General features: G+C 40.6%; 1 protein-coding gene across 3 annotated transcripts in view; it reads left to right on the forward strand.

Moving 5' to 3' along the window:
- The window catches only part of LOC119902383 (low-density lipoprotein receptor-related protein 8-like), an 82,440-nt gene that overhangs the window by 56,174 nt on the left and 11,226 nt on the right, over positions 1–15,040 (forward strand). For all 3 annotated transcript variants that reach the window (XM_038718535.1, XM_038718534.1, XM_038718533.1), the window contains exons 7-13: positions 928–1,050; positions 4,985–5,104; positions 5,770–5,895; positions 9,765–9,936; positions 11,264–11,491; positions 13,278–13,396; positions 13,828–13,967. In XM_038718535.1, coding sequence (XP_038574463.1) covers positions 928–1,050; positions 4,985–5,104; positions 5,770–5,895; positions 9,765–9,936; positions 11,264–11,491; positions 13,278–13,396; positions 13,828–13,967 — 1,028 coding nt within the window. The remainder of the gene's footprint in view (positions 1–927; positions 1,051–4,984; positions 5,105–5,769; positions 5,896–9,764; positions 9,937–11,263; positions 11,492–13,277; positions 13,397–13,827; positions 13,968–15,040) is intronic.

Genomic DNA, 15,040 nt, shown 5'->3' on the forward strand with positions numbered 1-15,040 from the left:
AGCTTCTGTCAAGCTTAAGGCCATTTTACAACAAGAAGGCAAGGGACAACGTAACGTGCAGACGAAGCATCAACTTTGTCTGCAGACTGCTTTCCTCTTGGGTGTCATGTCAGTGAGTGTAATCTCAGCCTTTGCAATTAGAAAATCTCTGTTATTACTTTTATTACATCATTTTAATATCGCAAATGCAATTAATCGTTCATCCCTAACTGTGTGAGGAAAGTGAACAGTAAACAGTTGATATCTGTGATAAAATAATTTTGGATTACATGCTGCATTGCTACCTGTGGATACCTCGTGCTTATTAGTAGGCAATTTGAATCTATTTTGGGAATGCCCCGCCACTAACAATGACAACTACTATATAGAAAGATAATCAGAATGTAAATACATTGATTTGCTATTGCAGAAAAAATTATTATATATGTATTGATAAATAGTATCAAAAATAGGGTTTGATTTCATTAAAACCTAAAACTTATGTAATTCTTCTGAACATAACTTTTTGTGAAATTAATTGCTGTAATGACCATTGATGCTGTGTTGTGTGGATCCAGCCCAGTGCTTTTTGTAAGTTGATCTCGTTACTTCTCTGTCTTCTGACTATGTTGCATAATTTACCAGCATACAGAAAAATTATTTTGCCGGAAATTAAGCACTAGCACTGTGAAACTGGACCAAATTAAAGTTTAGTTTTTATTACACTAGGCTTTTTATGTGGGATGATATCAGAGCGGGAAGTATTTTTTGCTGTCACTTTTTCATGCGAGACTTCAATAATTTGGTGAACCACTGGAGATATTCAATTTGACTTCACACACTGTTTGATGTATGAGGTTCTGAATCAGTTTGCAATAGCTTATGCAAATAACAGTTCATAAAGTTTATAGTGTAGATGCTGATCTGTCTTCTGCTTTTCTTTTGCAGCCACCAAATGTGAGGGACCCCTTAAGTTTCTGTGTAAGAATGGGGAGTGTATTGATAGCTCCAAGGTTTGTGACTCTGTCAAGGATTGCAAGGACCGATCAGATGAGCCTAAGAAAGAGTGCGGTAAGAGGACTTTTTTTTTCTTTTTTTGGTTGTAACCTTGTGTCAGCTGTTAGTAACTAACTTTATTTATTGCGTTTCGTCTGGTCTGTTTAAAGGTTAAATATTTATTTTCATTTCCCAGTAGTGGGAAATGAGGGAAACTGTGTGCGTCAGTGGAGCATTTGCCTCAGTCCCGTGCAATGAAAGAGCATGTACATATCTACTGTAAATGGATTCAAGCAGTTAATGTAGCAGTGTAATCATGTTCACAAAATGCAACCACCTCCCTTCATTACCTTGCATTTCAAAGGCTTGGGAAGCACACTCAAATTAGCAGCAGCCTTCGTTGATCAGAACGAAAGCCTGCATGTACTAATTACCATCAAACAGAAGAAAAGGGCTTCTTCTGCTCTGCGATAATCTCTCTGTTCTCCATCTCTCTTCCTGTCTTTATAAATCTTCATCTCTTATCCCATTTTACTGACCATGAATAAATGAAAGTGATGTCTTAGTTAAAGAAACAAAACATTGTGAGTTTATTACTTTCACTCTGCGTTGAAGAGCTCAGTAAGAAAGAGTGAGAAACAGACATAAACTCTCGAGATTACATTTCTGCAGAGGAACATAAAGTTGAGAAGGGAAAAGTGACGTAGTAGATTGACCTCTGCCAGGGATGGAAATTACAAGACCGAAACAGGTATTCCAGAGAGTGATTATCCCTTTTTTCCTTCCTCTACCTCCATATCTCCCTCCCTCTCTCCTTCAACTCAGGTCTTGTTCTCAGCTCATTAGAAGCGTGTCCACACACACCTAGCTCATCGCTCTGCTCGCTCAACCGTTTACTCGCAAGATGTTCCCCAACCAAAACACGCACAAAAGCTACACGCAGAGAAAATAATACACCCCGCTGATCGGAAACACACATAGACGTACAGTAGATGTTCAGTGTGATTGTATTTGCCGCATTCCCCTGCTTACATCAGGGGAAAAATAAAGACAATGCATTTATTTCTGTGTGCAAGCAAATGTTTCCCTTCTCATTAGAAATAATGGCATATTACCACAGTACTGACTACACCATCACTTGCAGCGTTCACTGAGAGAAATGGCTGAAAATAGGTACTGTAATGGGTTACCATGGTGAGAGAAAGAGAAAGAGAGAGAGATGTGGGGTGGAGAAGGAGAGGCGTCATGTGTGTTTGCCCATGGGAAAGGAGAAGTGACCTCTAAATCATGCCTTTCCTTGGAGGCGGGCTTGAAAAGGTGTTCCTGTTGTCACACAGGGTCTCTCCTGGGGCATCTTTGTGACCACCCAGCCCCTCTCATAGAAACAGGAATGAATGAGTCCTCAAATACAGCTACATCTCTGTCTTTCTTCTGTCTGCAGTTAATTCTGAACTAACATGAAGGGAGTTAGTGGGAGTTACTGTGAGTGGCAGATAGCTGTCACCAATCCAGCTGAATTAGAGATGGGAATTTAATGCTGGCGGTTGAAGCTTTCAAAGTCTGCTGGCACTTACACAAAGCAAAGATGAAAATTTCCCACAAAAGTAACCTTCACTTAGTCCTTGGAGAGTCAACTTTATCTTTCTTTATTTTTGTTTCAGTTTAATTTTCTTTCCTTAGATGAGATGAACAGGTCATCTTGGATCCATGCAGTCAGTGTATTGCTGGTAGTGGTAGCGGTCTGTGCTATGATGTGTAAATTAAGAGAGGAACACACTTACCAGGACTGACTTTCAGCATGTTATTGCATCAGTATAACTTACCTGTGATTGTAGAGAAACAATCACAGGTGGGGTGATGCCATTATTACTTTCTTGCAGAGGGTTAGGTGAGCTGATTGATTGTATTGTACTTCACTCATATCTGTACGGTAAATATGAAGCTGGAGCCAGCAGCTGGCAAATGGAGGGATGGGGCATGTTAGGGTTTGGTGAGCGCAAAGCAGGAGAGAACCCAAACGCAAGACACTGAGATGCAGTTCAGGGATTTTAATTCCAACGAACAAAGCAAGACAACAGGCATGAACAAAACTCGCAGGTTGTGGAGACAGGCAAAATGCAGAACACTCATCATTCGACAATGACCAGACAGGGACTGAACAGAAAAACCAAACATATATACACCAGGGACTAACGAGCAGGGCGGAAGCAACACAGGTGACTGGGATCAAGGCTAACGAGGCAGGCAGGTAGACAGCAGGGAAAACAGACAGGCGGGCAGAGAGACAGCAGGGCAAAAACAGAGAGACTGGCAGGCAGGCAGATTACTGGGGGAACAGACAAAACACATGTTCCAAAATACCAGACAAGAATCTAACCCCAGACAATAACAGAAACCAATGTAAACAGACAAACACCGACTAACTATAACAAAGGGATCATAACAGACAAAACGAGAACACAAAACTAGAACACAGAGGCAGGCAGTTGAAAACAACATAACGGGGCAAGGCAGGATTGAAACTAGGATTAGACAGAAGACCAGACAATTACAGAATAAGACAGGAACTAAGGCAAGCAGATATAATAACCACATAAATAACCCAGACTAAATAACAGATAACAAACTGATCAATAAGTAAACACACAGTGAACTAAATTCAACAGATGACAGAACTAAAAAGTAGATACAAAACCCAAAACTCAGAATCAAGAAGCAAAACCCAGAAACAGAGAAGCCACAATCAAAACACAGAGAAGGCATGGCCAAAATAATATAACACAGACAACCTCAGGACAGGATCGTGACAGGGCAATAATGTGAACAAACACTACCCATGATTACTCACTGCCTACTGACAAATGTGTTACACTAGATTGGGTAGGATGCTGGTGACAGAATTAAGCACTCAATTTATCCATTTTTCTCTGTATCAACCCTTTCCACTTGTCATTGTGCAGCCATGCTCAATTGTTTGTGTGAAAAGCAAAGCCTGGATGCTGTTAAATGAAGTGTTGGAGAGAGATTTTTTCTGGCGATCTTAGCTTTCACACTTGGCTTACCTTCTATGATTCATTTAAACAATTTTTGTTCAAACCAAACATGAAAAAGAATGTTTGCTTAAGGGCTTTAAACATGATTCATGTGCACTCCCAATAAATGCTAAGTTACTGCAACAGTGAAATAATACAAAAATGCCACTCTATGTAACAGCTTGCATATGCAGCTGCTAGATGAAACTTTATTTCAGCTGTGTTGAACACATTTGTGGAGGAGATTAAAAACACGACCCTAAAATTTGACTTTTGAGCCCTTCTTGCTATCAAATAATTCATAAAGCCATTGTGTGTAGCACAATCAAATCTAACTGCCTCTGCCTTCTTTGTTGTGTGCCAACCTTGTGCCAGCTGCTTTGACCTAGTTTTAAATGAGAATGGTTGTGTTTTTACATCTTTCTTTTCTTGGCATCTTTCATTCACTGGATGCTTTTACATCACTCTGCCTCAGTTTAAGCAGTGCGCATGTTTAATTTAGGTGTCCTCGCTCACTCCTTTGATAGATCCTTATGGGATATATTAGAATCCCAGTTCACAGCATTAATCCCCTCTGCGCACATATTTCATATCCTTGGTGATGGACCTGATTCTCGGTTTAAGAGCTTACCGTGTGTGATGTTGTGTCTGTTTGATTCCTTTTTCACTTTTGAGAACATCTGATAAGGATTCAGAAAAGGATGGAAAAGAGCTGAGTACAAGAGCTGAGATAAAATGAAGATTATGATGATGATATCCATTTTCCCCACCTATGTGCCATACATATTTATACACCTTTATTAAATATCACAAGCCATTCCACTGGTCTTAACCCTTTAAAAATATTTTACAGTAAAGGAGGCTGAGGTCTAAATATGATTTTTACCTTTTAAATTAACTACTGGGTGACCATAATGTCCCTACCTCGTCTATGATTGGCTGCATGTGAACACTGTCTTCTTTTCTTTGTATCCCAGGGCTGAATGAGTGTATGATCAACAACGGCGGTTGTTCCCATGTCTGCATGGACCGACCAATCGGCTTTGAGTGCCAGTGCCCCACTGGCTACCAGCTACTGGACAAAAAGACTTGTGGCGGTAAATAAAGAAACTTTAGACAGACAGATAGATTAAAAATCAGGTGGAAGGCTGCCTGCTGACCAAGCTACTATGAGTATGTGTTTGTGTGTGTGTGTGTGTGTGTGTGTGTATGTGTGTGTCATTGTGAGTATGTGTGGTGTATTGCTTTGGGCAGCTCTCAGCTCTCGAGCTGTCTATCTTTGTTTAGTGTGCCCAGCCTGTCACTCCCACAGGGAAAGTAGCATCCATACAACTCTCTCTCTCCCTCTCGCTGTCTCTCTCATACACACACATACTGTGTCCTTCACACCCTTCCCCATCCTTTTAGCACTAACATTTCCTCATCACACCCAAGGAAAAAGCTTGAGATCTGCTGAAAGGAAGCAGAACAGAGAAGTCGACAGTGACACGCCCTGTCTCCCCGTCGACTTCTTTCTTTCCATTAACTGTCAACGACAATATGTGTGTTTCTCCAGCACTCGCGGTCCTAAATGTGCACAGTTAGTCATGCATTAAAGCTGTTATTTTCAGAAAGTCATTGCTATATTTACAGTTTAAGAAATGATTGGCTTCTCTTATAGTGCAGTTAATGAGGGTGAATAGCATCCATCTCTGCCAGTCTGTGTCTGTCTCTCTCTGCCTTTCAGTTGATTGATAACCTCTCTTCCCTCTCCTCCCTGCAGACATTGATGAGTGTGAGAATCCTGATGCTTGTAGCCAGATCTGCATCAACTACAAGGGGGATTTTAAATGTGAATGCTATGAAGGTTACGAGATGGACCCTGTAACTAAGACCTGCAAGGCAGAAGGTGAGTCACAATGCTCAATGATCAACCATGCAGGGTGTCCGAGACAATTGGACATAAAACCAAAATGATGCCAGAGATTCAGATTTTTTTGTGATTATACTTCATTTTCCCCAATTATGGAGTAAATTCCATATTTTGTTCAAAAACAAGCCTTCAGGTTCACTCAACTTGAAGAAGCGACAGGCGAAACGCATTGTTCACAATAAATATAGTGAAGTCATTTCAGTGTGCGGTGGTTTGTTTTTGATTTTTGATTTGCTAAATCCTGCATCCTACCAGCACATGACTGTTGTTCCTGTGCATGGGAAATCTGTTGTTTTATATTTTACAACATTTTGTTCGTTTTAAATCTATGCCGTCATGCCGTAACCTACATAGATGCTGTTAAAACCAGTTTTGCGTTGTAAAGATCTTCCTCTACTGAAAGTTTAAAAAGCTGTGTTGTGCTGTTGATAACAAGACATTCTCTCAGATATTGCATTGCCTCATTAGTGCAACACTCCGCTCTCAGCTTTTGTGCCACAGTGTCAAACCCTCCTCATCTCATAATCACAAACATCTTTCTACTGTTAGGGTCTTATCATTGCTCTGCACTTGCTGTGTAATTGCTAAATCATGGAGAGAGAAAAAATCCAAGCATCACCAAGGCAACCACTCATCTGCTCCCAGGCCAACTCTGTCCTCCAGGTTCCCGTCCCGTTAGACAGTTTCATGAGTGGCAGACTGATTTGTTCAACCATGCTGAACACTTATAATTAGCTATAGCAGCTCTTCAGGGGTACCTGGCTGAGTCACGGTAGAGGCTAATTACAACAAATTTAATCTGGTCTCCCGTTAGGCTTGTTGACAACAGTTTGTAGACTAGTGGAGAACAAAGTGAACTGCTCAGAGGCCAATTCATTTTCTTTGACCTCGAACTATAGCCAAAAGCTATTAGCCAGAAGATTACAGAGAGGCCAGTTTATATGTTTACACTTAATTTCCCTCAAAATGTTCATTATTTAATTGGCAGGAAACAGTGAGTGAAATGAAATGTGCTTATTTGGTCCCTGTAACTGTCAAATGCTGTGATTTCATTTCTCTCAATTAAACTGAGCTGCTATCAAAGCTCAGAACTCAATATGTGTGTGTTTTTTTTTGCATGCGTTTGGATTGTGTCTGCCCCATGCCTCTGTCTACACTTGTGTATTTCTCTGTGCATGACTGCCCAGTGTGTTTGCTATCAGTTTATCGTGGCCAGGAGAGAACAGTTTGTCTGGCTGTGTGTCAAAAGCAGAATCTCGGTGAATGCAGCAGTTCCAGCAAATGGTTTTGAGGCAATGAAAACTAGCGGTACCATGACAGCCCATAAAACCAGCAGGGGACCATTTTCCCCTTTAGAGGGGTTGGAAATGTTGCCATTGTAATGGCCAGTTTTTGAGAACACTTAGTCCTGTACAGTTCTGTCATCATTCAGACTCTGGGCTGGGACAGGAAGGAAAGGGAAGAAAGAGAGAACGTTCTGTGGTATGAGACTACAATGAGGCTACGACACAGACTGTCAAAAGGGAAAGTGAGGCATGCGAGCCATTAATGAGAGAATATCATATCTGCCTCTGGAGATAACTGGCTGCAGCTGCCATCCTATTAACATGCAGTGTCAGAAAGAGATGAATATAGACATTACAAGACAAAGGTGGGCTGTAGTTGCTAGCCAGAGTGATAAAACCTTCCCTGCAGGCACACACGGTTAGTGAGGCTGTTGCCCACTAGGCTAAATAAATGCGTCTAAGGCTCCTGTTCAGATTTTGGTCTAATTAAAATGCATCCTGTGTGACCTTATCACAAGTGGACAGCTCTAAAAATATGTATGAATGCACCCAAAATGAAACAAGGACACAGTGATTTGGCACTCTAACAACTGTGCTAATGCTGTGGCATGTCAAAGACACCAAGTCTTGAATAATGTATCTTTTGTGTCTTTTTCTGCCAGTGTGATTTTACATTGTCATATCAGGATTTTGTTTCCAGCTTTGTTGTTCCCATTGTTTTTTTGTTTTTTTGTGTTATTAATTTGTTATCCAATATGCAATATTTAGGACTTTCATGCTTTCTGGATGATGAATTCTTATGACTTTGTTAATGTCCTCATTTTTCCTGTAGCGCCACCATAAAGTTCACACACGTGGTTTACTGGATGAATTGCCATAAAATCACTACCTGTCACACACATTCATGTTCCCCTCAGGATAAATTATAATCACTGGTGATTGGTGATCCTTTGTAATCTAGTGCCAGCATCAAGGTTTCAATTTGTGCAATACTTTGGTTTAGGGGTGGGGGAAAAAATCGATTCCTAGATGCATTGCGATTCTCTCTTGAAGGACTGGGTCTTTAGGTGGAAAAGTCAGTAATCAAAAATTTGACTTTGTTGTGCAATAGGGTAAACTAAGATGGTGATCATGGAAAACACTTCACCTGCTTACCATCAGCATGCTAACATTGTCATTGTGAGCATGTTAGCATACTGAAGTTAGATGATCTGATACCCCCCACCCCGCCACTACGATAAAGATGAGGATGAACAGAAAGCACTGCTGTGCCTAATTACAGCTTCACAGAGCCGCTAGCATGGCTGTAGATGTCCTGTTGTGGCTAGGAACAGCCATAGGAGTGGGCAATGGAAAATCTAATCACAAGTGATTACATGAGATGCATTTGAGATGCCAGGTGAGACCTGCAATCCATAGCTGTCCCTTTAATATACATTGCAGGTATAAAAAGATACTGCATTAACACTTAACATTATTCTGTTGCATTCTGTGGGTTAAACTTTGTTCCAGTTGCAAAGTGTATTGAGGATTTGTGACAGGTGGCCAAGACAAGGGCAAGAAATTTGTCTGATTTCAATTGACGAGGTTCCTCAGAGGAAATGACTGCATTGTATGTCTATTTAGTTCTGCTGCCTGTGTGAAGGTTGACAGCTTGCTGTTTAAAGAGGTGCAGCAGAATGCTAAGGTACTTCTGATCTATAATTGCAAGGACAAGATAATAAGGAGCATACAATTTAATGAAGCATACAGATCAATACAGCAACAACTATTCAGCCATTTTTAATGAAAGATTATTGTCATTGCACTCTTGTTAGAGGAGGATATTGAGCTGTATCACACAAGCTTTGTTGTATTATTTATCTGTGTTAAAAGATGACATTTAGAGCATTGTCGTCCATGCTACAAATGTGCAGCAGCACATTAAGCTGCAATGCTTTTTGACCCTGGGGTGAAGCCTCAGTGTTATTACTGTAGAGGAATGCCTACATGATTCCCTTTCATACAACCGTCCGACCGAGTCCAGCACACATTTTGCTGCCGTGCAATCTTCTTTTCTTTAAGTCTTTCCTTTTACAACAGAATAGTACTATATGTTTCACTTTTAATTATTGAAACACATGCAGGTACAGGCAATATTTGTTATTTCTAATCCCACATAAATCCAGACCATCTTGGCTCAGAATGTTTTTAGAAGTTAATTCCTTTTGCTAAAGGTTGAACTTACTTTATCACACAAAACTTGCTTGTTAAATTTGAATCAGATAAGGTGGATTGGTGCAGCTCCTAAGCAGTTTTCCAATAGGAGATACCAACTTGGACCCTCCCTCTGGCTCTTTAACCAAATTTGCAAAACGGATTTGTCTGGCCATTATTGAAGCTCATCCCAACCTCACCTACCAATAATGCATTCCTTATACTAACAATGAATTCATCTGGCTTTAGTCTCTTTTCTAAATTATTTTCCAATGTGACTGTTCTGTGATTGTAAATTTTAGCTGGTTCACACTTGCATTTGCACAAAAGTTGAGCATTAAATATTCTCTGCTTTATGTGCAGGGAAGAGCCCTTACTTGCTGTTCACCAACCGGCATGAGATCCGACGCATCGACCTGGTGAAGAGGGACTACAGCCAGGTGGTGTCCACCCAGAAGAACGCTGTGGCTCTGGACCTGGATGTGGCCAACAATCGTGTCTTCTGGTGTGATCGATTTCACCGGAAAATCTACAGGTAAACCATGAATAGAAATCATAGTTTAGAGCAGAAACCTGAGTTAAGATTTCTAACCTAATTTCATTTTATTAACACAGTAGACTATAAACTTGATCTTGGATATGCTTTATTTTTCTGTAATAAAGCTTAAGTTTGGGAACACGCCTGGCTTTGCATTGGACTCCTCAGTAATGCATTATTGGGCTCTGCAATATGCTTTTGGTTTTTATGTTGCATTTAAATATGTCTAATGTCTAATTGTCAATGTCAGAATTTGTTTAATAGCACTTTCTGTGGTAATGATGTTTTAACCCAGAGGATTTTGAGATGTAGTTATCTGATGTTGTACAAATCTTTCATTGTTGCACCCTGACATGATGATGTACTGAGCATGTACTTGTTTGCATATGTTTTTGAAATGTAATGGAATGTAATGAACTGAGTTGATGGCTCAGGCCATCATCTCAGTTATGTTAGATTATTCCAACCTTCCTATTGTTATCCCAACTACGTTTTCTCCCCAGAGTCTATTCTAATTGGAGCACTGTGTTCTCTTTATAAAATGGATGTTAAGAGAAAAGATCTCTGGGGAAACTAAAACTAAAATTCCTGTTTGGAAGCACAGCTGCCTGGCCCTCACCTCACACCTCTGCCAGGGCCAAATCATTAGCAGGCAGGGCAACCCCTGAGGTAGGCCTTGTCTATTCTGATAAGTGGTCCACGTACGAAGGACACTAACCCCCGGATGAACCTGCTCAGCGTATGGCCCAAGGCCACAGCTAGCATATCAGTCCCATTCTCTGCTCTGCTCTCGCTTAACAGTGGAGATGGGAGAATTAGTATACACATCAGTTGTGATGATGCATAATCGTTGGATTGTTCACTTGTCCTGTGAGTGTCCCCTATGTGCTCATATAAATCCATTTCATATCCACTCACAATTTATCAAAGTAGTATGCCAAAAATAGTTATTTAATTGTATTACAATTTATTTATTCATTCATTTATTAATGGTTATTGCTAATAGCACTTACTTTTCTATTCTTATAGTCAAACTACTTTTTGGCAAAAGTTTGTAAAATGCTTTAGCTTGTAATGCAATCATTAAAACTCAATATCTTACAAGGCTAAACCTTTTTGGCAGGGTGCCATGTAATAAGAAGAACAGTGTATATAAACTCATTATCACAAAAGAGGCCCCCCCGAAGCAGTCATCATCTCTCCACTGCACATTGATTTCGCAATAACTGCTAGGCTGCTGTAGATTATGACTTACATATTTTCTTCCCCTCAAAATACTCCCTCTTCTCGCTCTGCCTTTTTCACCCTCCTATTCCCCCTGCAGCGCCTTCATCCACGAGGCCAGTGATCCCTCACAGCAGGTGCCGCTGGTGGATTCACTCCTGCAGACCCCCGTGGGTCTGGCTCTGGACTGGCTCCAACACAACCTGTACTGGACTGACTCCGGAGACAAATCCATCTCTGTGGCCTCTGTAGACGCCACCAAGAGACGAGTCCTCATCAACACCGACCTGAGTGAACCCCGAGCCATAGCGCTGGATCCCCACCATGGGTAAGGAGGAGGAGATGTGTGTACTTGTGTATGTGTGTTTCTTTGTCCAAAAACACACACGAAACACCTTGACCACCCTACGTAATACCCAATACTGGAGATACAAATGATCAATAATTATGGTTGTTATACAGTGATCTCTATTAGCCATTATTGTGTGAATTTCCATAACAATTTACAGTATGTCTGCATATAATAGTTTATATGCGTTACCCTCCTCTATATCTCTTTGAATATGCTGGCAGACACTATATACTGATCTTTTTTTGCTTGTCCTGTAAAATTGAAGATGATTGAGAATGACCCCAGATTAAGATTTGTTTAGTGATTTCAGCCTGGAAATAAACGTAAGAGAACTCTTGTTGGTGTAAATGCGAATCCAGAGCCTGTGACCCATTTAACCTTCTTGACTCAATAGTTTTTTTAGAAATTCTGTCCTAGATGATCACTTCTAATCTGGGAAGCTTAATGAATTCATGCCAGCGTGTGCTTCTGCAGCTTTTGTGTTCTGGTGATCCAAACTCAGATGAAAACAAACAGATACTAAAATAAATTTAAATAAACAAGCGCATAGCCTTAACTGAGGCATACACACAGTGACAGTTTCTGCACATTACAGACCCAATCATAACAGCCCAACAGGAATCCAGCACACACAGATTTCTTACTGTGACACCAAATGAGTTTTGTCTTTTGTCTTACATTGATGTCAGTAATATTATTATATTAATTTAAATAGAAATGAGTGTAAATCACTGTGTTTTGCTGCTTTGATTGCTTACTGATATTGCCCGATAACCATTGAAACTTGTACAAAAGCTTTTAAATTTGGTGGTTTAAACACACTGCCATGACTGCAGAAGTGTGCATGTTTTCCATTTAGCAGAGTATTTGCTTACACTGATGATGTAAATAAGCACAGACGCAGAATTAAATTGAATACTCTAATTTCAACATAATGGGCTGGAAATGACATCATACTTCTCCCGCAAGGACAAAATTTGTATGTAAGGAAATATATAAATAATCCTGTCAGCTCATCAAAAATAATTAAAAACAAGGACTCCTGGAATTTAAAAGATCCACATCCATACGTAATAACTATATAAATCATCATATCAGAAGCCTATACCAGTTGTTATTAACAGATATTTATCCCTTTCTATCTCCCCTTTTAAAACCACAGCTCCACAAACATTACAGGTGCTATTCCCAGACATCAAACCAGAGACAGTATTGCCTCTGCTATAGTGTTCAGTCTGTGGTGAAAAAATTAGGTTTTCAGCTGCCATTTGAAAAAAATGACATTCCTCCTGTCCTATTTTTGCAGTCTTACGTAGAATTGTTCTACAATAGGCTGTATATTGCATAGGCGGTTTTTAGAAGCACTTCTATTATGTTGCCTTGACAGTGCAATAATGTTGGTGTAATCTTCATAATAAATATAGAAAGATGCTATCTGACTCATTAATACCAAAAACACTTTGACATAAAGTTAGTTAATCCACCCCCTTGCTGTCTGGTAGCAGTTTTTTTTGTGAGTGAGTGTTTCAGTGCAAAACAACACAACAGAGACTGTTGTGCACAACAATGTCACTCGACTAATAAATGACATTATAAATGATGAGAATCTACCAACATTTGAAAAACGAATGCTATCTAAGTATAAACAGTATTATACTTGAACTGCACTATAAGATTATTACTTCCACATTTCTTGCTGAGCACAGCAGCACTACATGTACACTGATTAATAACACAGTAAGTATGCTTCCTTCCAATCCAGCTTTATGTACTGGTCAGACTGGGGCACGCAAGCCAAGATAGAGAAAGCCGGGATGAATGGAGTGGACCGACAGGTGCTGGTGGCTGATAACATTGAATGGCCCAATGGGATCACTCTAGGTGAGAAGACAACAGCTGTTTTTCAACTCTTGTCCTTACATTATATGTTACACAGTACTATATATTACACTTTATTGGCAGTTGTTTTATGTTGCTAAATGTGCCTGTTGCACAGTCCTGAAAAATATCTAATGCACTTAATGAACTCATTGTACGTAAAGGTTATAAATAATTGAAATACAGTATTAAGGGTAAATGTAAAATGAAAACAAAAATCAAGTTATCACAGTTGCTTTTCAGTGATATTGGAAGTGTTTAAGGAGTTATAGATCGACACAGTAAAACTTGCAGTGGCGTAATCGGGAGAATCTGACATTTTAAAACTTAATCAATATCACCTAAAGGGATTTGTTGGTCAGAGTGCACGAGTGCTTACCGCAAAAGACAATCAATTTTTACTCAGCTTATTTGTGTGTGTGTGTGTTTCTCAGATATAGCCAACAGGCGTCTGTACTGGGTGGATTCAAAGCTGCATCTTATAGCCAGTGTGGACCTGAATGGAGCTCACCGCAGAACACACATGTCATCTGCAGAGAGCCTGGGACACCCCTATGCTCTGGCTGTTTTTGAGGTCTGTTTGCAATGGATTTCAATGATTTCTGGCCGCTGACCATGGTGTCATCCAGCCTCCCATGTCTCATCATATCTATCTCTGTCATTAGCCTCACAGGGGCCTGCAGTGTGACTGAAGGTTTGAATGTAATGACTGTTAAATTCAATTTACTGTATGCTCAGTTTGTCTGTGTGTGTGTGTGTGTGTGTGTGTGTCATTCTGTATGGGCTGTCTGTTTTCCCCTGTGGGATTGACTGCCATTGCATACTAAACAGTGGACAGCTATAGGGAGTAGAGAGCAGCCTGAAGCAACACACACACACACACACACACACACACACACACACACACACACACACACACACACACACACACTCATGCCGCTAGCTTCCCTGTGTGTGTGATATGTCAAGGCTATCAGAGAAATTAAATCTAGTTTTATGCCAAGCAGTCGTGCAAATTTGCTGCCTCGTGGTTTCTGTGCTGGGTGTGTTTGCCTGTGTGCAAGCATGCTTTTGCTCACAAGCTCTTGTCTGGGATGTCCCTGTTGTTGCCACTGCAGCAAAGTCCCGGCCAGTCTCCGATTGGTGCCAATGACATCACCCAAGTGGCCTATTCTCCAGTGGGACTCCTCTCAAGGGGAACTGGGCTCAGTGGGAACAGAGATACAAATTTCATTCAGCAACAGACCAGGTTTACAAGCATGGATTTTTGAAAATATTCACTTGGGTTTGAATGTGTATGCTAAAGGCTCGAATGTTTTCGGCTGCGGACTTCACCGATGCGAACTACTTCTTAATACTACTTTCTGGAGTCAGCTTGACGGACTTGTTCCACACATCCACAGTAGATTGGTTGATGCCCTGGTAGCGTAGTCGGCCATCATAAAAAACATAAAAAACAGTCTGGCACGCGGACGTCCGCACAGAGCCTATGCATACACCCTCTGATGACAACTTTTTTGTCACACGGACCTTCGCGTCCTTGCTTAAGAATCATGAAACTCATCCCAGGTGACTTTTTTTAAGTAAAACTACCAACAGTGAATTCAGGTGTCCCTCCTATCTAAACACCAGAGGTGGAAAGGGTAC

The sequence above is a fragment of the Micropterus salmoides genome, unplaced genomic scaffold (assembly GCF_014851395.1).
Source record: "Micropterus salmoides isolate LMB-PRFRI ecotype aquatic unplaced genomic scaffold, ASM1485139v1 Ms_hic_scaffold_14, whole genome shotgun sequence".
NCBI lineage: Eukaryota > Metazoa > Chordata > Actinopteri > Centrarchiformes > Centrarchidae > Micropterus > Micropterus salmoides.